The sequence below is a fragment of the Peromyscus californicus genome, unplaced genomic scaffold (genome assembly GCF_007827085.1).
Source record: "Peromyscus californicus insignis strain IS unplaced genomic scaffold, ASM782708v3 Scaffold_13__1_contigs__length_99412109, whole genome shotgun sequence".
Classification (NCBI taxonomy): domain Eukaryota; kingdom Metazoa; phylum Chordata; class Mammalia; order Rodentia; family Cricetidae; genus Peromyscus; species Peromyscus californicus.
The window spans coordinates 4,645,599-4,667,558 of NW_026294424.1; the positions used below are offsets into that span (position 1 = coordinate 4,645,599).

The 21,960-nt window shown below is 47.9% G+C and overlaps 1 protein-coding gene and 1 pseudogene across 4 annotated transcripts in view; one reads left to right on the forward strand and one right to left on the reverse strand.

The window, feature by feature from the left end:
- Positions 1-21,960, forward strand: part of Zfyve28 (zinc finger FYVE-type containing 28) — a 98,606-nt gene that overhangs the window by 58,653 nt on the left and 17,993 nt on the right. For 3 of the 4 annotated variants that reach the window (XM_052736201.1, XM_052736200.1, XM_052736202.1), the window contains exons 7-8: positions 6,146-6,247; positions 11,019-12,317. In XM_052736201.1, the coding sequence (XP_052592161.1) occupies positions 6,146-6,247; positions 11,019-12,317 (1,401 nt within the window). Of the gene's footprint in view, positions 1-6,145; positions 6,248-11,018; positions 12,318-15,073; positions 15,192-21,960 lie in introns of those variants that run through there. The other variant, XM_052736203.1, reaches the window with a different exon arrangement.
- On the reverse strand, positions 15,204-21,681 carry LOC128108991 (importin subunit alpha-1-like; annotated as a pseudogene).

Genomic DNA, 21,960 nt, shown 5'->3' on the forward strand with positions numbered 1-21,960 from the left:
AGGAGAATACACTGATGGTATCTAAGGGCTGGCTTCCCTGGGAGGCTCTGCAGAACCAGCTGCCATTTTGGGCTATGCATGTCCTCCCTGCTCTGCGACTGCTCTCCTGCCTGAGTGCAGGTGGGGTTGGGGGAAAACTTATTCTTAAGTCTATCTTAGGCAGCAGACTAGTTTTAAAATAAACAGAAGTGTCAGACAGCCCCTGCCCTCACTGCTTCCAGATTTAACTCTGGAATCTGTTTTCTTTCTTGTTGTTTGTTGACTGGGGGGAGGGGTGAAGACAGTTTCATATAGCCCTGGCTATCCTTGAACTCATTATGTAGTGAATGATGACCCTGAACTTCTGATCCTCTAACCTCTACCCCATTAGTACTGGATCACAGACATACCCCCACCATACTCAGACTCATTCTGGAGTCTGTTTTCCATGTTTGTTCCGCTTTTTAACAGTAGTTCAACCCCCGTCTGTGCCTGGACACACGTGGCTGATGAACAGTGCCTACTTCTCTCTGACCAGTATCACTGGTGCCCTGTGTGCTGACATCAGTGTCCGTACTGCTGGCAACTGCATCGGTAGCCCACCCAGATCACTAGTCCTGGAGTAGAGTGAGGCCACTGTGGCTGTGGATTTTGTTCTGGGTAGCTCCTTCTAGAGGTCGACATGAAGTTCCTTCTACTCAGGGTGGATAGAGATCTAGAAAAGAGCTGAGAGGATTGAAGAGATCTCCACAAGGTGGAGAAGACACAGGGTCTGTGGGAAAGGACAGCAGATACAGGAACATGGAGCTCAGATCCTGGCGGTTTGGCTCCTGACAGGGAGCACTGCATAGCCAGCTGACAGGGCCCTCAGAAGCAAGCCCCTAACCTCAGAGCCAGGTGTGGATCTGAAGGATCATGAGGTGCAACATCTGTGATAAACTCCACCCTGCCGAGCCCCACTGTGTGAACTTTTCTCCACAGCACCCTTCTTGATGCTCACCAGGTCCTCACACAACCAACAACCTAGTGTTCTCTTGCTTCTCATGCTTTTTAACTTCCCAGGAGGAGGCCCCGGAACGCCTCTCCCTGTGTTACACGGGAGCGCATGTTGAGTGACCACTGTGTACGTGGCCCTACACTCATCCCTGGGTCCTGGAATGCCTGTGCTGGAGAGCAGTTTTCCTTTACATTCAAATGTAATTTAATGTATTTATCTTAAAACAGTTCCTTAAAAGAATAAAGAAACCAAAACCTCTGGATTCAGTGTTCACTTTGCAGCTGGCCCATCTGGTTGGCCAACATGGGCCTGTGTCACGGGGTCACTATTGCCTACCAGCCCAGGATCTCACTGGTCCATGCCCTACTTCACCTGGGTGAAGTCTGCATCAGCCATTTCTTCCCACAAGGTCTGTCCACACCACAGCAACTCAGCACCTGCCCACTCCCCACCTGCCCCCCGCCCCCACAGTGCCATCTGTGTGAGTCAGGCTCTTGGCCCTACCCACTCTTCAGTCCCACACCCTTGTCAGAGTAGTGACACCTCCTCCTCTCCTGGGGCACCAATGGTCCCGGACATTTTCAAACAAGAAGGACACTGCACCCGTTCCTACCCTGCCAGGGCTCCACCTCCTGGGTAACGGACCTTCCCACACCCATGGGATGCCCCAGCCTGGCCTCCGCCTCAGTGACTCCTTGCTATGCATCCCCCCCTCTGCCCAGGTCTGCCTTCCGTGTTCCTTACCTCCAGGTTCACATAATGGGTATGCTTACTCTGTTTGATTTTTTTTAACATTCTATAAGTACAACTTCCTACTGTCGGACCCGTCCACTAATATTCCGATCACAGTTTCACCACAGCTAGACTTGTGTACTGGTTACCACTAATTTGAGAATACTTGTGTCACCCAGACACCTCACACCCCTTACCCTTTGTGACCACTTACACTGCCTACATTCACACTTATACTCACATGGTGTGCATGCATTCTCTATTTTCTGTTTCTGTGGGATTTCTGGCCCTGCAGTTCTATAGATAGGATTTATGTTGTGGTTGTGTATCTCCACAGGAAGACAGGCCTCCCTCCTGCACTTACTGAAGTCCCTTGCTTCCTGGAGGGTGGAGGTACAGTGGCCTTCGGTAGAATTTTGCCACTTTGATCTGACAAGGCTCAGATACATATGTATACAGATTATCCACAATCAAAACATTTGAGGTGCTGAATATCCAAAACTAAGGCACTGATTAAAATGATACTCTGCCACCAAAATATTAGAAACACTAACGTCAAGGAAGCATCCTCACTATGTTAAATACAAGATCATCACCAAATGCTGTCACTACAAGATTTTTATTCTTATTATTATCATATTTTTGTTTGTTTGTTTGTTTTTCGTGACAGGATTTCTCTGTGTGTAGCCTTGGCTGTCCTGGAACTTACTCTGTAGACCAGGCTGGCCTTTAACACACAGATATCCACCTGTCTCTGCCTCCTGAATGCTGGGATTAAAGGCATGTGCTACCACCACCAGGCCTTTTTTTTTTTCTTTAAATAGGGTGTCATGCATCTCAGGCTGACCCTTGCTGTGTATTCAAGCATGACCTAGAACTTCTGGTCTTCCAGTTACCACCTTCCACATGATGGGATTACAGGCTTGCACTACTGGAGTTAGAACCAGGGCTAGGCAAGTGCTCTATCAACTGAGTTACAGCTCCAGCCCTCTGTAAAAATTCTGTGTGTGTGCGCGCGTGCGTGCGTGCGTGCGTGCGTGCGTGCGTGCGTGTGTGTGTGTGTGTGTGTGTGTGTGTGTGTGTGTGTATAGGTCAGTAGATGGCCTGAGGAATTCAGTTCTTCTTCCACGATGTGAATCCTGGAGATTGAGCTCAGGGTGTCAGGCTTGACAGCAAGGGACTGTACCTGCTGAGCCATTTCTCTGGCCCCATTTTAACCCTTCCGGAGGGAACACTTCGGTGTTGTCCAACGGTATCCATCTCCATCCTAAAAAACACCACCTCCCAGCCCCTCCCAGCCCCTTCTAGCATCTGCCAGCCCCTCCCAGCCCCTCCCAGCCCCTCCCAGCACCTGCCAGCCCCTCCCAGCACCTCCCACCCCCTCCCAGTCCCTCCCAGCCCCTCCCAGTCCCTCCCAGCACCTGCCAGCCCCTCCCAGCCCCTCCCAGCCCCTTCCAGCACCTCCCAGTCCCTCCCAGTACCTTCCAGCACCTCCCAGTCCCTCCCAGCACCTCCCAGCACTCACTGCTCTTCTTTCCCTGGGCATCTGACAATACCAGGAATTTTTCTGTGAGTGGAATCACATGGAATTAGTTTACTGTGACTGGCTTATTTCACTCAGCGTATTGAAATGTGTTAGAATTTCTTTCCTTTTTAGGGTTAATATTCTATGGAATGTGACTAAATGTTATTAGAAACATGAGGGTGTTTTTGATTTTGTTTTTTTCCAGTGCTAGGGATCAAACTCTGGCTTTGTGCATGCCAAGCAAGTGCTATATCACGGAGCGGTACCTTCAGCCTTAAGTACAAGATTTAAAAAACTACATTCAAAAGAATAAAACACCTAGGAATAGATTTAGCCAAGGAAGTCAAACACATGGCAACTGAGGACTGCAGAACGTGGTGAGGGAACAAAAATAAAGAAAGTCTACTAAGATAGAAGGACAACCCACAGCCTACGTTCATGGATTGGTAGGATGTCAGTGCTCTCCAGAGTGACCTGTAGGTTCAGTGCAGTCCCTGTAATCACCTCCGTCCTTTCATGGCTGAAATGGAAAAGCTATTTTGTAAATTCTTTTTTTGTTTTGTTTTTCAAGACAGGGTTTCTCTGTGTAACAGTTCTGGTTGTCCTGGAACGCACTTTGTAGACCAGGCTGGCCTTGAACTCTTAGAGATTTGTCTGCCTCTGCCTCCCAAGTACTGGGATTAAAGGCATGTGCCATCACCACCTGGCTACTATTTAGTAAATTCTTATGTAACCTCCATGGGCCTACAGAAGAAAAACAACTTCGGAAAAAGAAACAAAGAATAAAAAGGATTCATACAGTCTGTTTCAAAACTTACTACAAATAAAAATGGTGGCCTCGGCCACTTAGAAAGACGTGAAGGGCAGTGAAATGGAATTAAGAGATCAGAAACCCTTCCATCTGTGGCCAGATGATCCCAGACGAGGATGCCAGGAGCATTCAAGGAGGAAGGGATACTCTCTTCCGTGAATGCTGCTAGTACGTGGCTACCACATCATACACTGTTATCACTAGTTTTGTGTCAGCATAGCCTCTGTACCCACATATTTGGCTGCACCTCAGTCTGCATGTTGTGAATGCATCTTAAAAATGAGTTAATGGGGCTGGAGAGATGGCTCAGTGGTTAAGAGCATTGACTGCTTTTCCAGAGAACCCGGGTTCAATTCCATCACCCACATAGCAGCTCACAACTGTCTGTGACTCCAGTTCCAGGGGACCCGACACCCATAGCAAAACACCAATGCACATAAAATAAAAATAAATTAAAAAAGAGATAAAAAGGATTACAAATTTTTTAAAGTAGTCAAATTATTTTTAAAAAGTTAACATTTAAATGAATAGAATTTTGAGTTCAGCAGATTACCCTCTATAGTTAGTGCAGTGGGCCTCATATGATCAGTTGAAATCCAGGGAATAAACAGGCTAAGGTCCCCTAAGTAAGAAGGAACTCTGTCTGTGACTAAAGTGACCACCCTTCCCCTTGTCTCCAGCCCGCTTGCCACCTCCCCTTGCAGTTTGAATTTACTCCCAATCTTGTAAGACAGCCCCTCTCTCTGTCTCTCTGTCTCTCTGTCTCTCTGTCTCTCTGTCTCTCTCTCTCTCTGTCTCTCTCTCTGTCTCTCTCTCTCTCTCTCTCACACACACACACACACACACACACACACACACACACACACAGCCTCATGCCTCCCTCCCCCTTTCTCAATTTTTGCCTTATTTGCCCAGGATACAGTCATCACAGACCAAACCTGCTTCTGCTCGGTGTGAGCTCACTACTCAGCAGGACCACCGAGTCCAGAGGCAGCACAGTGCCTGTTTCTCTTGTGACTTTGGATTCTAGTTTTGCACACAGAATCCATCCTTCAAAGGGGAAAACAGTCCCTTCGATTCTGTTTGTCACTTTTTCTTACCAAACTAGGTATATTCAAGAAGACTGTTACCAACTGACAGGGATTCTGTGTGGGACAGTGGGAACTGGGGCTGTGTTGGCAAGGAGACCATGTCACAGCTGGAGAAACAAGCAGAAAGCCCACATAGCCCTAATCTGTGCTCAGATGAGGGGGCAAAGGCACAGGTAAATGGTCTGTGGGCTCCTGAGATGTGCCAAACCTGAGCATCTGGGCCCCAGAGACACTGGAGGAGATACTGGAGAAGGGTCCAGGCATAGGGCTCTGAAGGCGATGAGTTGGGAGTTGGCTGGTGAAGGTGACCTCAGAGCTGGACAGTAGGCCCTGGGACTTCCAGAGGGTGGGCAAGTGGAGGTGGCTGTCAAGGAGATGAGATGATAGGGTCAGGGCTGCCTGGAGGTGGCACCTGATTGGAGCTGGCCTTCAGCAGGTGTTGAGCTGGGTGCTGGGTGCTAGGTGCTGGGAGGGAACAGTGAAGAAAGCCCCCGCCATGGGTGGGGGCATCTGGGGAAGGGTCAGTCTTGCTTGGAGTAGACAGGAGGCTGTTTCCTTCCGTGAAGGGTGACAGGAGACCCACATGGGAACTTGTCTCTAGCTCGTGCTTGGCTTTTAAAGTGACTGTTGCAGGCCTGATTTCTGTGATCTTCTATAGATCTAGTTTTTCACTTTCAATGAGGTAGATGTTGGTAATAAATCTTGATCTCATTTCTCTGTAGCATTGAGGTGAGCAAATCTATTCCAGGATTGTTAGATCCCTACTGTGAACCAAGCTAATAAACTTGATGGCAAAGTCTGGATAGTAATTGCCATTACCTTTTCCTTGACTTATTGAAACTCTATTTATAAGAGGTGAAGGGGGAAGCTATCACTAAGCTTTGCTAAGTGGGGTTGCCCCAAGTCCCAGCTGGCTGTCAGTCTTCTTACAGATATTGAAGCTGAAATTATAGGGCTCACTCAGAAGCCCACAGAGCCTAACCACACTGGCTTGTGTGTCTTGAATGCAGTGGCCTTGTGGTCTATGCAGACGGACCCCTGAACTTGGACCGAAAGGTGGAGGACATGTCTGAGCTGTTCCGGCCCTTCCACACGTTGCTGCGGAAAATAAGGTGAGGGCTGGGAGAAGGTTGTTGAAGTCAAGTACTCAGCCCCCTCTGAGTCATGAGAGCTGGCCACACATCCTCCAGTGTAATACCTGTGTCCATAGTGACCCAAGCCAGCCTTTATCTGCTCTGCCTGGGCCTCAGAGTGGTTGGCAGCTTTTGTGTGCCGAGCTTTAAGGAACCATAAACTTCACACTGCCCAACCTTGGGTGTATCACAGAGCTCAGTGTTTGCTCTCAGTTCCCAAAAGCCCTGAAGTGCCCTTCAGGAAGCTCATACATCATCTATCTTGGTTTGTTAGGCTCCTGCCGATGTGTTGGATCCCTTCTGCTGTATCATACCTTTCTCTTGTTGGAATGAGCATTCTGTCCAGTGGCTTGTTGGGATGGGTTTTTCATACCCTAGGGATGGCCTCATGATGGGCTGGAAACAATTTGGAGGCCATCTTATAAGTGCCTCCTTTTGGCTCTATATGGGTCTTTGTAGTGTCATCCATGGGTCTGGCAGAATGTCCAGAGCCTCCTTAGAACCTGCTCAGCACAGGGTAGCCTCAGACACAGCCAGCTAGGCCAGAGTTTCTTTGAGGGAGCACAGAACATAGAACTATGCCAGAACAGATGCCCCCAAGAAGAGACCTCTGTGGGCTTTTCCTGTGGGCAGCCTTGAAGTCTTGGGACCTCAGGGAGTCAGCAGACTGGGAGCAGGGTGCTCTGTCTATTTCACAGTTCAGTTTATCCTGTAGATGGCTCTTGGCTGATTTCCTCTCACTCTGAGTGGAACGCAAACCCTAGACTTAGAGGCTGAGGATCTGCCCTTCTTGGTTCCAAGACAAGGGAGAACAGTAAATGAGGAGAGATCCTAGACAATGCTGGGCCCAGGAAGGAAAGCACACCAGGCCTTGGCAGAGGGGGTCCTCACAGGAAGAATGGGGCAGGTGCTGGGGTAATGAGAAGAAGTTCTGTGGGCTCAGGAGAGAGCGAGGCCCAGAGAGACCGGGCCCTTCTTCCCAGGAAGCATTTGACAATCCCAGGCAAATGTTTCTTTGCCCAAGGTTCAGACTGGAGGCCAGAACCCAGGTGCAGTGTGCTGGGGGACACATCAGCACTGGTACAGCCAGGCAGCATGGCCGCTGGTTCAGGTGTAGAAGGACTCTGGACACAAAGCCCCTCAGGAACAAGGGGAGGTTCCCTGCAGTCCTGCACTCTTGGGAGACAAATGTATGTCACAAGCTCACTGCCAGTCTGCCCTGGAGACGTTTGCCAAATGTTGAAGGTTCATGGAGTGGGGTGTTGGAAGGTCGGAGGCCGAGCTGGAACTCAGAGGGCCAGAGTTCAGTCTCTGAAGACTTTGGAGTCTGGGAAGATGGAGGCCCACCAGCCTTAGAGTAGTGGTAAACCTGTTGGATGTCTGAGCCAGTGTGATAATTCAATATCCTTCCCCAAAGACAGGGAGCACAAGACAGTATTACTTGCCACTGTTAGAATGTTTTAGGTCTGATGTCCATCATGCAGTTCAAACCTGTTGAAAAAGTGTGGAGGCAAGAAAATGTGATCAATGGTCAAGAGAAGAGCATGTGACTCATAAGCTAGACTTTACATACAAAACTATGAATTACTGTACTGCAGAACATACAGTAAAAAGGGGATTGGAGAAGAGGAAGGAGAACTTTAATAGATCTAGGATCTATTAAAAGTGATGTTCAAGAGCTAAAATGTTCACTGTCTGAAAAGCAATGGGTGGGTCTGATAGCAGATTGGACCTAGCAGAACACAGAAGTAATGAAGCTGAGGGTAGGTCACCAGAGGAAGCACAAACAGAAGCTCAGACAAGAAGGAGTGAGGAAGCAAGCAGACAGAACTGTCAGTAGGAGGGACATGTGCAACACGTTCAAAAGCCTAACACATCGTTGGAATTCCAGAAAGGGAGAAGAGAGGATGAGTAGAAATAATACTCAAAGAAAATGGCCTAGAATTTTCCAAAACTGATGAGACATCTACCATATATTTGGGAGCTCAAATCACAAGCAAGATGAGCACAAAACATTCCTGTGCATGTCTGTAGTAAAATTGCCAACAAAGAAAAACCTTAAGAATGGTGAGAGTGGAAATAACATATTACCTTAAAAGTATCATAAGATAGACCCCTCTGCACACCAAAACAAACAACAAACAAACAAAAATCTGGGCATGGTGGCACATGCCTGTGACTCCAGTGTTTGAGTTAAAGTCCAACCAATGCAAAAAGAAAAGAATGAAAGCAAAAAAAAAAAATGGACAAGAGACATCACTACAGACTTTATAGGTACTATGAACAATTCTATGAATTTGACAATGTGAATTAAAGTAACAAATTTTGCAAAGTAGTCAAAGCTGACAGAAGAAACAAAACTTTTAAATGCAGTATGTATTAAGAGAACTTAATCCATTATTTATAAGCCTCCCACAAATAAAATATATACAGAATAGATGATATGGATCAATATACAGTTCCCCAACTTATGGCCATGAGGCATTGCAGAACAGTGGGACTTTTTTTTTCTAGTAAATGGCCTGAGCTAATAGGTAACCATATGAGAAAAAAAAAGTCTCATTTATGCCTGTCTATGGCTACTGGAATCACATACCAAATCAATTCCAGATAGAGTAGAGGTATAAATATGAAAAGAGAAACTATTGAGCTTTTGGAGGAAAATAGTCACGATCATCATTGTAACCGTGGAGCAGGCAGCTATTTCCTAAATAGAACGCAGAAGGGCTAACTGTAAAAAATGTGTGGTTGGTGATCCAGGGCAGGATTGGGCACTTACCTAGCTTGTGTGAGGCTCTGGGTTCAATTCTCAGCACCACTAAAAATATAATACGTTAAAAAATGTCTTACCAATAGATATCTGCAAGAAAATGAAATGTGAGCTGGGCGGTGGTGGCACACATCTTTAATCCTAGCACTCGGGAGGCAGAGGCAGGCAGATCTCTGTGAGTTCGAGGCAGCCTGGGCTACAGAGTGAGATCCAGGAAAGGCGCAAAAAAAGAAAAAAGAAAAAAAGAAAAGAAAATGAAATGTGGGCTGAAGAATTTGGAGAATAAATCCATTAAGAACTTAACTCCAAAATACATAAAGAAAATCAATCAAATAGAAAAATGGGTATACATTTTGAGTAGGCATCACACTTAGGATATGTAAGGACTGATAAGTATGCAAACTGGCCAGGCGGTGGTGGCGCACGCCTTTAATCCCAGCACTCGGGAGGCAGAGCCAGGCGGATCTCTGTGAGTTCGAGGCCAGCCTGGACTACCAAGTGAGTCCCAGGAAAGGAGCAAAGCTACACAGAGAAACCCTGTCTCGAAAAACCAAAAAAAAAAAAAAAAAAAGCAAGTATGCAAACTGATGCTCAGCTTCATTCCATCAGGCTAAATAAGGTTCCATTATATATGCACCAGAGAGGACATGTTTGTGAGGGCCTAGGGCAGAGCTGCCAGCTGAGGTCACAAATGCAGTGTGTCCAAGCTGCTTACAAACCGTGTTTTTGGTCTTCATTGTCAACTTGATAGAATTTAGGATCATCTGGGAGAAACATTTCTGGGTGCATCTGTTGGCCCTGCCTTAGGCTCATTCTAGTCACTGTCACAAAACCAGGCTGTATGTTCAAGTTCAGCTTCAGTGTCCCTTTCTTGAAGAAACCATCCCAAAGTCAGCCAGATGCCCTGCTGCACTCTCCTTGGTTTGTGTTCCCCTTCTAGCAGTTGCTATTACTGTAGAGTGCACATTGTTTGTACAGATGCTTAAACCTGCCTCACCCACCTGGAAGAGAACCCTAGAAAAGCTAGGACATGCTTGCCTTCTCCCTGCAAAACCATTAGTGTCCAGAGCCTGGCAGGCATATGGCTGGTTCTTAAAAATATTTAGTTGTTGTTTTTAAAGGTGAAAGTTCCTAGGTAAACAAACATGTGTATTGATTTTAGTCTTTAAAGCAGAGGTTCTCAACCTCTGGGTTGTGACGCTTTGAGGGTCTCATATGAGATATCCTGCACACCAAATATTTACATTACCATTCATAACAGTAGAAAAATTATGGTTATGAAGTAGCAATGAAATAATTTATGAAATTATGAATGAGGGTCACCACAACATAAGGAACTATATTAAAGGGTTACAGCATTGGGAAGGATGAGGACACCTGTTCTGAAGTTTTTATTGGTGCTGGAGAGATTGCTCCTCATAGTTAAGAGCACTGGCTGCTCTTACACAGGAAGGGTTTGATTCCCAGCACCCATATGGTGGCTCACAACCATTTGTAACTCCCTTTCTAGGGGATTTGATGCCCTCTCTGGCTTCCATGGGAACCAAGTACACATGGTACACAGATATACATGCAGGCAAAATACCCATACACATAAAATAAAAAATAAATAAATCTTTTAAAAAAGCTTTTATTAATGCAGTCACAATATTCCTGTGATCAAGGTCCCATGCATGGTAGACAAATGCTCACCACTGAGCTATATTCCTGACTAACTGGGGCTTTAGAATTCCCTGTGAGAGGTTCCAGAATCTCATTTTTAAATATAATTTACAATATAATTATAGCACTTACACTTCCACCCCTGCAATGTGGAAGAGAGCTTCCTTTTAAAGAGAAAGGCACAGTGAGTGCCAAGCTCAAGTGCTTGCCGCTGGACTCCTCAGTGTGGGTGCTAACTTTGGCGGATTGCCTCTGTTGTTGGTAGAGGCTACGGTGACATTTGAGACCCTCAGCCCGCTTTCTGTCTTGACCCTGTAGGGACCTGCTGCAGGCGCTGACTGAGGAGGAGCTGCACACACTGGAGCGGAGCCTCTGTGTTTCTCAGGATGTGGAGCTCCCGATCCGGGCAGACTCCCAGGCACCTAGTGCCCTGGCGCCTACCTTTTCTGCATCCCTTCCCCCCGAGGAGCCCCTTTCAGCCAGTGCCAGCAACCCAGAGGCAGAACTGGCCTGCTCAATGCAGTATGATGATCAGGAGTTGGAGGAGCTCAGCCGCATGGTCCACAGGGCTGGAGACGAGATGTCATCTCTGCTTTCACCGCCCAGTGCCTGCCAGTCTCCGGCACATAGGCCAGGCACAGAGGCCAGCCCCCGAGCGGAAGCCTCTCCAGCCAGAGCCCAGCTGAAATCAAGCAGTGATGAGGAGGAGAGGGTATTCTTCATGGATGACGTGGAGGTGACAGAGTCCTCTGCCAGGTCGGAATCCCCAGGGGGTACATTTGAGTTGACAGGTAGCATGGAGGGCAATGTTCCGCAGAGAATACAAGACAGCCCGAGTGGAGAGGTGGAGGTCAGTGCACCTTCCCTGGTAAAGGAGGAAGACCGGAGCAACAACAACATTGAGGATGACAAGATAAAGCTGGCCAGCCTTGTGGGCTCCACTTCCTGCAGCTGTCTGGACTCGCAGCTCTACCTCGATGGCTGGGAGGTGAGTGCAGACGATGCCGAGACAGCCGAGATGATTGCACACCGGACCGGGGGCATGAAACTTTCGGCCACAGTCATCTTCAATCCCAAGTCTCCCACCTCCTTGGACTCTGCCGGGGCAACCCAAGAAGCCACAGGCCATGGTCTTTTCCCGTTGGAGCCCAGGGCAGAGGGGACAGGGGACAGTTCACACAAACTCGGCGCTGCAGCCACCAACTGCCTCCTCCACTCGTGTGTGTGCTGTGGGAGCTGTGGGGACAGCAGGGAGGATGCGGTGGAGCGCCTGCGGGAGAAGTGTACTCCAGGAAGCATCATCAGTGCCTCTAACCCTTCTGTAAGCTTAGCCAAGGCTGGTGACAAAGAGCCTGAGAGACTAGATGAAGCCCGGCCTTCTCCCGATGTCACCCTGCCTGCAGAAGATGCCTCCAATGGGCAGGAGCCCAAAGCCCCTGCTTCCAACAAGTGCCTGGCACACACCTCAGGGTCTCAGGTGGACACAGCAAGCAGATTGCAAGGAGAGGGTGAGGTCAAAGGCCAGCCAGAGCCAGAGACCAGAAATCAGGACCCTGAGAAGTCCTCTGTGGTCAGGGAGGACAGTACAGGAGAAGCCCAACACCTGTCAGGCTCCAGGTAAGGGCTGATTCTGTTCTAGGGACCAGACTTCTCTTCTCGCATTTAGGACATGCCCTGGCTGGTTCTCAAAGCACTGAGATGCTTCCTCTTCGAGTTTCTTGGCCATCAAACAGGTTCTGGACCCAGGACAGGTATGTGATTGATGTCTGAAAGGATGAGGTATGGACTGCCCTTGGAGGTACCCATCCTGGAGGTACCCATCCTACACTAAGTTAAGCTGCCTACCAATGATCTCCAGGGGCATCTCCAGGTAATGTTGGCGCAGGGCCACTCCCTTCATCTTGGTAGCTCATTCTAAGCCTGGAGTAGCCCATGGTAAACTGCAGTGGTAAGTGGGCACAGGTGGGCACTAACCACACAGCATCCTGATCTTGGCCGTCACCATACCTGCTGGGCTCACACAGCTGAAAAGAGATTCACAGAAACCCTGACTATACAGAGCCATGATGAGCTCTTGAGGCTACCCTTGGGCAAATTCTTGGGCAGTATCCCATGATCCCGGCCCTTCCTCAACTCTGTGTTCCCCCTGCTCCGTGTGGCTCTTTCCTCCTTAGGAGATCCCTCCCTGCTGTGTGGTGGTGTCAGGGTGCGGGGGGAGGCTTTGGGTTTCTAGAGTAGACATGTTCTTTAGAACTGAGACTTCCTGAGTCTTTGCCTCTTACCTGAGTGTTCTGTCCATAGCAGAATTTGACAAGCATCGCTGATGTTGGCTCCATGGTCTACTTTGTCTTTAATGTTGGGAGGAGGAAGAGGAGGAGGAGGAGGAGGAGGAGGAAGAGGAGGAGGAGGAGGAGGAGGGGCAAAGAAGCCAGCCCAGCCTGAGTGGCTCATACATTGTCATGATGTCTTCAGAACCCTGCCTTATGGAGACCTCCCCGGACAAGGGAGGGCGGGCAGGAGAGGAAGGGTCTCCTCCACCTAGAGGTCCTGGAATCCAGCACAGATGGGTGTGTACAGGTTGGGACCAAGCAAAGGACAAGGTAGTGCACAGGTGTAGAAGGAAGGTCCTCTCATACGAGGGGGCAGAAGCTTCTGGGCCATGGGCAGGTGCCTCCTTCCTCATCCCTTCTTGTGCAGCCAGTGGTCACCACATTCGCTGGAAGCATGTGGGGAAGAGCTGGTCAGGCCCTTGTGTCTGTCATAAATCCGAAGGTTCTCTCACTCACCCCATAGCTCCTTGCTCTGCTATTGGCTGTGGGGCTGGACTGTAACTTCTGTGGTCAGTAGAAGCCACTGTGGCAGAAGCTCCTAGCCTGCCTACTCCCTAGCCACTGGCAACCTCTGATCTGCTTTTGACATCTGTGATCTTCAGACTGTGGACGTCGAGAATAAGTCATACAGTGCAGGCCCTTCCTGTCCCTCATCTTTTCCTGCACAGGGTTTTCAAGGGTCATCTACACTGCAGCTAGAGTAGCCACATCACTCCTTTCTACAACGGTGTCACCCTCACTGTACAGAGTGGCCATGCTATGTCGCCCCCTTCACAGCTGATGGATGTGTAGGGTGTTTCTTGGCTGTCAAGAACAATGTTGCTATGAAATTCTTTTTCCAGTTTTGTGTGGACATGTGTTTTCATTGTTTTGGGTCTCTAAGAGTAGAACATGTAGGTCATATGGCAACAGGCTGTTTTCCACATACCTGAGGTTATATGCATCCTACATGTGTTTATATGAGGGGTTCAGCTTCTTCACATTGTCTATGATTTTTTTTTTTTTTTTTTTTTTTTTTTTTGGTTTTTCGAGACAGGGTTTCTCTGTGTAGCTTTGCGCCTTTCCTGGATCTTGTGCTGTAGACCAGGCTGGCCTCGAACTCACAGAGATCCGCCTGGCTCTGCCTCCTGAGTGCTGGGATTAAAGGAGTGCGCCACCACCGCCCGGCATGATTTTTAATAATATTCTACCCTTAGGGCATAATCCATTAGTATGCAGTCAATTGTCTTGTCAGGTGCACACCTGTAATTTCAGCCCGTCGCCAGCTGGGGCAGGAAAATGGCAAATTTGAACCCAGCTTGGGCTGCTGAATGAGAACTTGTCTCAAAACCAAACCAAACAAAAAAGAACCAAAGTTACTTGAAATTGTTTAACTTTGCATTAGGTTTATAGAAACTACCACTTATATTTAGCTTAGTTTTATAATTACATAGAGTATGTGCATGCTTTTTAGACAAATCTAAACAAATCAGATGTAAAGAAGTCTGTCTAGAGGGACTTTACTCTCTTGTGTCTAAAGGGAATGGATGTTAAAGTTTCGTGACCCAGAGGTGGACTTCAGTATGCATGCTCCTGATGTTAGGCAGATGGCTCTGACCTCCAAACCCCCTTCTCCACCTTGCTTCCTGACCCCTAGTCCAAGGCCTTCCCAGAACTCTTTTTGGAGACACCCCCACTTTCCTTTACTGAAAAGTCAAGCCCCAACAAGTTTGGGCCTGTGTGCACTCAGTCAGGCCCTGATGTCTACAGAGCGACATCCACCCTCCAGCTGTTGTAGATGGTGCTGCTGTGGACAGCTGCTGCAGAGGGCTCTCCTGTTCCATAAAGCCTTTTCTCGGAGGCAGCCCCAGCTTCGCAGCCATGTCAAGTGGAATGAATTAAACTTCCCAAAGGCTGCCAATAGCTACTTTGAGGCCTCTGGCTCAGTTTATTGGTGAGTGAATTATTTTTCTACAAGGCTGACACAAAATCCCTAAAAATTCCTTGACAGGAAAGGTGTGTGTGTTTTTAAATTTTGACTTGCTCTTTTTCCTATTTGTCCAGGTAACAGCCAGCAAACATCTACCATCTGGAAGCTTCTCTCACCCTGGGAAGGGCCCTTCACAACATGCCTCTGCATTTAGGTCCAGCCCAGCTCAGCACACACTCAAAACTCAGCTATGAAAAGGTGAGAAAACCCACCTGGTGGCTCAGAAGACCTCCCATCTTCCAGGAAGCCTGTTTAGAAGATACAAAGGGTTTGAAGAGCAAGCATTTGGCAGGAGGCCAGGACCTCAGACAGCCGTATGTTGGCCCACCACTGTGCTTTAGGAAGCTGGAAGAGGTCAGCCTACAGCTCCCTGTCTGTCACTCCTATCCCAGCACTGGCAGAACTGGCATGGGAGCATCGGTCATGTGTTCCTTGTCATGAGCACATTTCTCAGGTCAAGCCAGGTGCCAGAACCTACCCAAGAACCAGATGGATGTGTCGGGTCCTTCAGGCCTACAAGGAGATGATACAGCCGTGTGTTTTCAAACAGAGGCAAGAGGCTGGCCACACACAGGCAGAACATTTGCTGAAATGCAGAGTGAGACAACAGGAGGTCTGGCTAGTGGGACAACATTGTGACAAAGCTTTCTCATGACACATGTGGGCTCACGCACAGGGGTGGTCTATTAGTCAGGGTTCTCTAAAGGAACAGAACCAAGAGGAGATATCTCTATCTCTATCTCTATCTCTATCTCTATATATGGATTTATTAGATTGGCTTAGAGGATGCAGTCTGAGTACTGCAGCAATGGCTGTCTCATGCTGGTAAGGCTGAGAACCTGGTAGTTGTTCAGTCCATAGGCTGGATGTCTCAGCAGTCCCAGTTTGGGACTGTAGTCCTGGAGGGTTCCTGGGGGACTGCTGATCTTCAGTCCACGTTGCAATCCTGAAGAAGCTAATTCTCACATAGTTGAAGGAATGCCTCGGCAACAGGAGAGATGACCAGTGAGAGTGAGGACAAGCAGGCAGAAAGCAAAATTTCCTTCTCTGTTCTTCTATGTGGGCTGCAACCAGGTGTCGCCCACATTTAGTGTGGGACATCCTGCTTCAAATAACTTGACAAGGAAAATCCCTCACAGCATCTTGGGTTTCAGTTGCACTCCATATGCAGTCAAGTTGATAGTCAAGATTATCCATCACAAGTGGGTCATGATTCTCCTCTAATTCTGCATCTGGGAGACAAACCTAGATGCTAATGTCTGCCTCTCCCTGCTATCCCTGAAAGGGACAGTTACCTTCATTCTCTGCAAGCAACAAGATCCGTTTCACTGCTGTTATAATTTGATCATGGGTTTCACCCATCATCCGGCAAGTGCCTCTGTACCTCCTGTGGCATGTGGCGTGGAAAGTCTAATGAACTGTGGGTAGGCCCTATGCTCACAGGCTTCTGTCCCATGTGTGAGCCTTACCTCTCTGTGCTATAAATGGAAGGAAAGCAGGAAGTTGTTGCAAGAGACCTGCCTTCAAGGCTGGAGTCCCCCATTTCCCTGGGGTCTGTGTGGCTATTCAGCTAGAAGATGGCCACCAGAGGGAAGGAGAGTTGCCCCTGTTAGGGGGCATGCTGGAAGCAGATGGGCTTAAGGCTGAGAGAGTGCACCCTACTGGAGAAGCCCCTTCCCAGGTGGTCTTCTGATCCTGGCTGATTCCCCCAGCACCATCACCCAAGGGTGGCAGGACATTTTCATGCACTGACCCTGCTGAATGAATGTTCTGGAACCTGTGTTCTTTAGTTCTTTGCTTTCTGCTGGCTTCTTTCCTGTCTGTTCAGTGGTCAGAGATGAACCTTTTTTGAGGAAAGTTGACTTTATTTATTATTTATATATTTGTTTTGTTTGATTGGCTTTTTGAGACAGGGTTTCTCTATGTAGACCAGGCTAGCCTCAAACTCACAAGAGATCCACCTTCCTCTGCTGGGATTAAAGGCGTGTGTCACCACTGCCCAACAAAAGTTGACTTTTTTTTTTTTAAAGAATGGAACCTAATCTTTATTTACAGGACATTGCAGGATATTAAATTCCACATAGAAATAAGAAACTCAGGGGACAGTTTCATATAGTATGTACAGTTCACAATTGTTCAAGTATAGTTTCTTTGTAAAAAGTGGTACAATAACAAACCACATTTAAAAAGAGGTCTTAGTAGAGAAACAGTAAGAGAAATTTATGAGGGACACAGCACATAGCTAACAACTTTGTGCCTCAGCTGGACATTAGAAGTTAAAGGTCCTAGGAGCCCCATCCTGAGCTTGGGAGGCAAAGCCTTCAGAGGTAGTTTCTGACACCACATTTTGCTCTCCCTCTTCCGCCACTGAGAAGTGCTTCTCAATCAAGCTTAACAAGGCCTCGTCTACAGACTCATTTTCATGGCTCTGTAGTGCTTCATTTTTGTCCCAGGCTCCACACTCTTCAATCATTATACTGAGTCTCTGTCTCACCTAGTTCCTCAGCAGTGTAAAAGATATTAGAAATGGCATCAAGAATAACGAGAATAATTTTGGTATCTTTTGCATCGAAGAAGTTCATCAAAGGTTCTATCATGACTCAGTGTGTGTCAATATACACAATCTGTTCAACAGTGCTACCATGAGTGTAGTTGGCTACAGCCTACACAGCTTCCTTCTGTGTCTTAAGTCTGCCTTAGAGAGTACACCAACAAGAAATGGGACTAAGCCATGACTCACAACTTGCTGTATCTGGTCCTGGCATCCAGCTGTGATGTGTGACATTGTTCATGTGACCTCCTTCTGAATATTAGTTTTGGGGTTTGTTAGCAGGCTGCTAAAGATTGCAACTCCTCCTGCATCTGTCACAATCTGAGTCTGTTCGTCTGCTCCAGTGACAGTATTCCCCATGGCTCTTAGTGCAGGAGGCACAGTTGGCAATTCAGTAGTTCCTAGAAGCTTCACAAGTTGTGTACAACTCCTGACTTCACAACCACTTCAATGGTTGTTAGTCAAGCAGGAAATGTCAATCACGTAGGAAATAGCCCAGCAGGGATCTGCTAATACTTCTGGATCATTATGATACAGGAGACAAACTAAAGTAGGAAAAATCTGCTCAGCAGCATCTAAGTGGAGGTGCAGGATTCTTGTTTGGACAGAGGTTTGAAAGTGTCCAGGTAAGATTACATAAGTAACCACATGCCAAGGAAGACAGGTCAGGGATTGGAAGAAGTGCCAACAGTGGGTTACCTGCACCATATTTGATAAGTAAAACCAAACCATCACCTGCAGTATTTCCAAGAGCCCATACAGCTTGCTCGCTGATGTGAGCCTAGGAGATGCCAAGAGAGAAATGAATGCTGGGATAGCACCTCCATGCACTGCAGCCTTGGTCTGTTCAGATGTTCCAGAAGCAATGTTAGTAAGTGCCCAAGCAGATTCAAACTGAATGGGACTACGATCAATTTTGCCCAAGGAGGACACAAATTTTGAGTTCAAACCAGTCCGGATGATGTTGTCTATAGGAGGCTGTTTCTCCCTAGAAAGCAATTTCTGAGCAGCTTCAGTAGTTTGGAGCTGGATTTCCAAATGGTTGCTGTTTATGCCTTCAACAGTGTCCTCAACAGACCAGTTTACAGTGCCCTGATGGTTACGGTTTCCCTGCAGTGAAGAAGTAGCATCATCAGGAAATGAGCTGACATTTCTCCTTTTCAGCATCTGGTCATCTTTCTTCGCTTCTCTCAGTTCCACATTAACGTCTATTCGGCCATGCTGCATTTCAGTACTGTCTTTCCCTTGTTCTTGAATCTGTTAAGCTGGGCGGCTGGTGAATTAGCATTCTCGGTGGTGGTTGCAAAAGTAAGGGAGAAAGCTGCACAGTGGACTCAGGCTTCCACAAAAGGCAACACGGGGCTCTCAGGCTGCAGGTTTGGAGGCCCTCAAAATGTCCACCGAGCCTCAGCCCTCAGACTTTGTGCCAAAAGTTGACATTTTTAAAAAGCTGGGTTTCTCCTGCCTAGCCTTAGCTTCCTGACTCAAAACATTCTTTGGTGTAAACTCCATTGGCTGCTTGTCAGAGGTTGAAGACCATTCAAGCCCGTCTCCCACCATGAACATTTCGGAAGTATTTGCCGTAGAAACAACATTAATCCAGCTTTTTTATTCCCTCTGATTGTAAGCGTGGTCCCTGTTCATTGTAAAACCTTTAGAAACATTAAAAAGACTAAAAGAAGTAAATAAAAATTTCCCACATTTTATGAATAGTTTTTTTGATTATTTTTCTACTAAAAACATGATGTTGTGAGCATTCTTCCATAAAGTTCTTTTAAAACACAATTCTAGGGGCTGGATAGATGGCTTAGTGATTAAGAGTACTGACTGCTTTTCCAGAGGTCCTTGGTGCAGTTCATATGGTAGTTCATAGCTGTCTGTAACTCCAGTTCCGGGGGCTTTAATGCCCTCTCCTGGCATCAGCAGGTAAATATGTAGTACATAGACACACATGCAGGAAAAACACCCGTACACACAAAATTAAAAATTAAAAAAAACCACAATTCGCCGGGCAGTGGTGGCGCACACCTTTAATCCCAGCACTCGGGAGGCAGAGGCAGAGGCAGGCGGATTTCTGTGAGTTCGAGGCCAGCCTGGGCTACAGAGTGAGTTCCAGGAAAGGCACAAAGCTACACAGAGAAACTCTTGTCTCGAAAAAAAAAAAAAAAACCCAAAAACCCCACAGCTCTAATTGAAATGGTATTGTGTGACAGGACATAGTCTAGTTACTCTGTATTTTCAGTTTCTGTGTTCCATTAGCCTTGTACAGTTTCCTTTGTTTTTTTTCTTTAGAATTTAACTCAGTGTCTAGAATCAGCACCACAAAGGTCAGAGTGTTTTCAGAGAAGTATTGACTTAATGTATGTAGCATACATCCTCCAAGGTGTGCCCATGCTTGCCAACACAGATGCCCACTCCATGTCTTCCTAACCTGGGAGGCAAAGCCTGGCCCTCCCGCTGGCTGTGTGCTCTTTTGGTGCCTGAGAATTTCCTTGGTTTTTCCTTAACCTCATTGGACAGTGGGGTTTCTAGTTTTCCTTACTGCCCTGCAGCATCCTTCTTTCAGATGTATCATAGCAGACACCTTTTTCTGGTCTCTTACTGACTGTTGGTTCTCTGTATTTGATGCCTCTGGGTTCACAGAGGTCTTAGTTCTGTTTTGTGTGCCTAAGTTTATAAGAATTCTGGAGAATGTGTCCTCCTGCTTCCCTTTGCTCTGGTCTGCTGCACATGTTGTGTGCTGTGTTGCTCCTTGTCTCCTGGCCACCATGGCTTTTCTTTCTCTCCATTAGCCCTGCAACAGGGATGCCTAGAGTGAGGTGAGGCTTGGCACCACGTCCGAGGATTTGGACCGCCTGGCCTTTGTCTTGTTTGGTTGTTTTTGAAGTTGGGTCTTGTTATATAGCTCTGGTTGGCCTTGACTTCACAGTCTTGCTTCAGCCTCCAGAGTGCTGGGTCTATAGACATCTGCCACCATACCTGACTTCATCCAGCCTTTGAAAGTGTCAGCCTGTAACTGCTAGACTGATGGCCATCCTAACTGATATCTGGCTTTGGCTCAAGAACTCTTGGGAATGGTCACCATTTATGTCCCTCCTGCAGAAGTCCAGCCTGCTCTGTGTTTTTCCACTCTGTGGTTATACCCTTGTTGGGGAGTAATAGGAACTTCCAGGCCTACCCTGGGCACAGGCCATGTGCTCTGACTGCTTCTTTATCCTGCAGCCTTGAGGTAGCAGACAGTTAACATAGGGGAGATTCTTCTATAGATCTATTATTGAGCCCTCATTCCTCCCTGCCCCCTAGGAGTGTCAAACATAGCAGGATGGGCGGGCTCAGGGGTGGGGAGGTGGTGCCCTTGCATGGGCTTCATGTCAAACATAGCAGGATGGGCAGGCTCAGGGGTGGGGAGGTGGTGCCCTTGCATGGGCTTCATGTCAAACATAGCAGGATGGGCAGGCTCAGGGGTGGGGAGGTGGTGCCCTTGCATGGGCTTCATGTCAAACATAGCAGGATGGGCAGGCTCAGGGGTGGGGAGGTGGTGCCCTTGCATGGGCTTCATGTCAAACATAGCAGGATGGGCAGGCTCAGGGGTGGGGAGGTGGTGTCCTTGCATGGGCTTCATGTCAAACATAGCAGGATGGGCAGGCTCAGGGGTGGGGAGGTGGTGCCCTTGCATGGGCTTCATGTCAAACATAGCAGGATGGGCAGGCTCAGGGGTGGGGAGGTGGTGCCCTTGCATGGGCTTCATGTCAAACATAGCAGGATGGGCAGGCTCAGGGGTGGGGAGGTGGTGCCCTTGCATGGGCTTCATGTCAAACATAGCAGGATGGGCAGGCTCAGGGGTGGGGAGGTGGTGCCCTTGCATGGGCTTCATGACCTAAGCTTGTTTTGTCATCTGCAAAGTGAGCAAATGACATTTCTCAGCCCACTAGCTTCTTGGAAGGAAGAAGCAACATAGCCCAAGGACTTGCCACACTCTTTTGCCTTCTCCTCTCCCTCCTGGTTGCCCCTCCTGCAGCACTCACCATTTCTATCCTTTGTCACCACCGGTACCCACAATGGTTATTCTTACCCCTCCTTTCTTAGGATTATTCCTCGTGGTCATTCCTCACCATCTTTGCTGTTTTCCATCCTGATTTTGTGCTCGATGTCACAGCTCTGGATTCTGCTGTGTTCCACTCTCAAGGGACAGTGGTCAACAGCAGGGTGGGGTTTGTGCCTCAAGCATAAGCTTTCAGTTCAACCTCTCCTTTCCTGTCCTGTCTCTTGCCTCAGATGGGTATCTATCTGTCTCTCTTTGCTATGGTCTGAACCCTTCTGCTCTTGATGGGATGAGAACTATGGCTCAGGAGCACCAGGGCTCTGGATGCTTTGGCAACTACAGCGAGAAGCCTGCAGCCTATGCTGTGT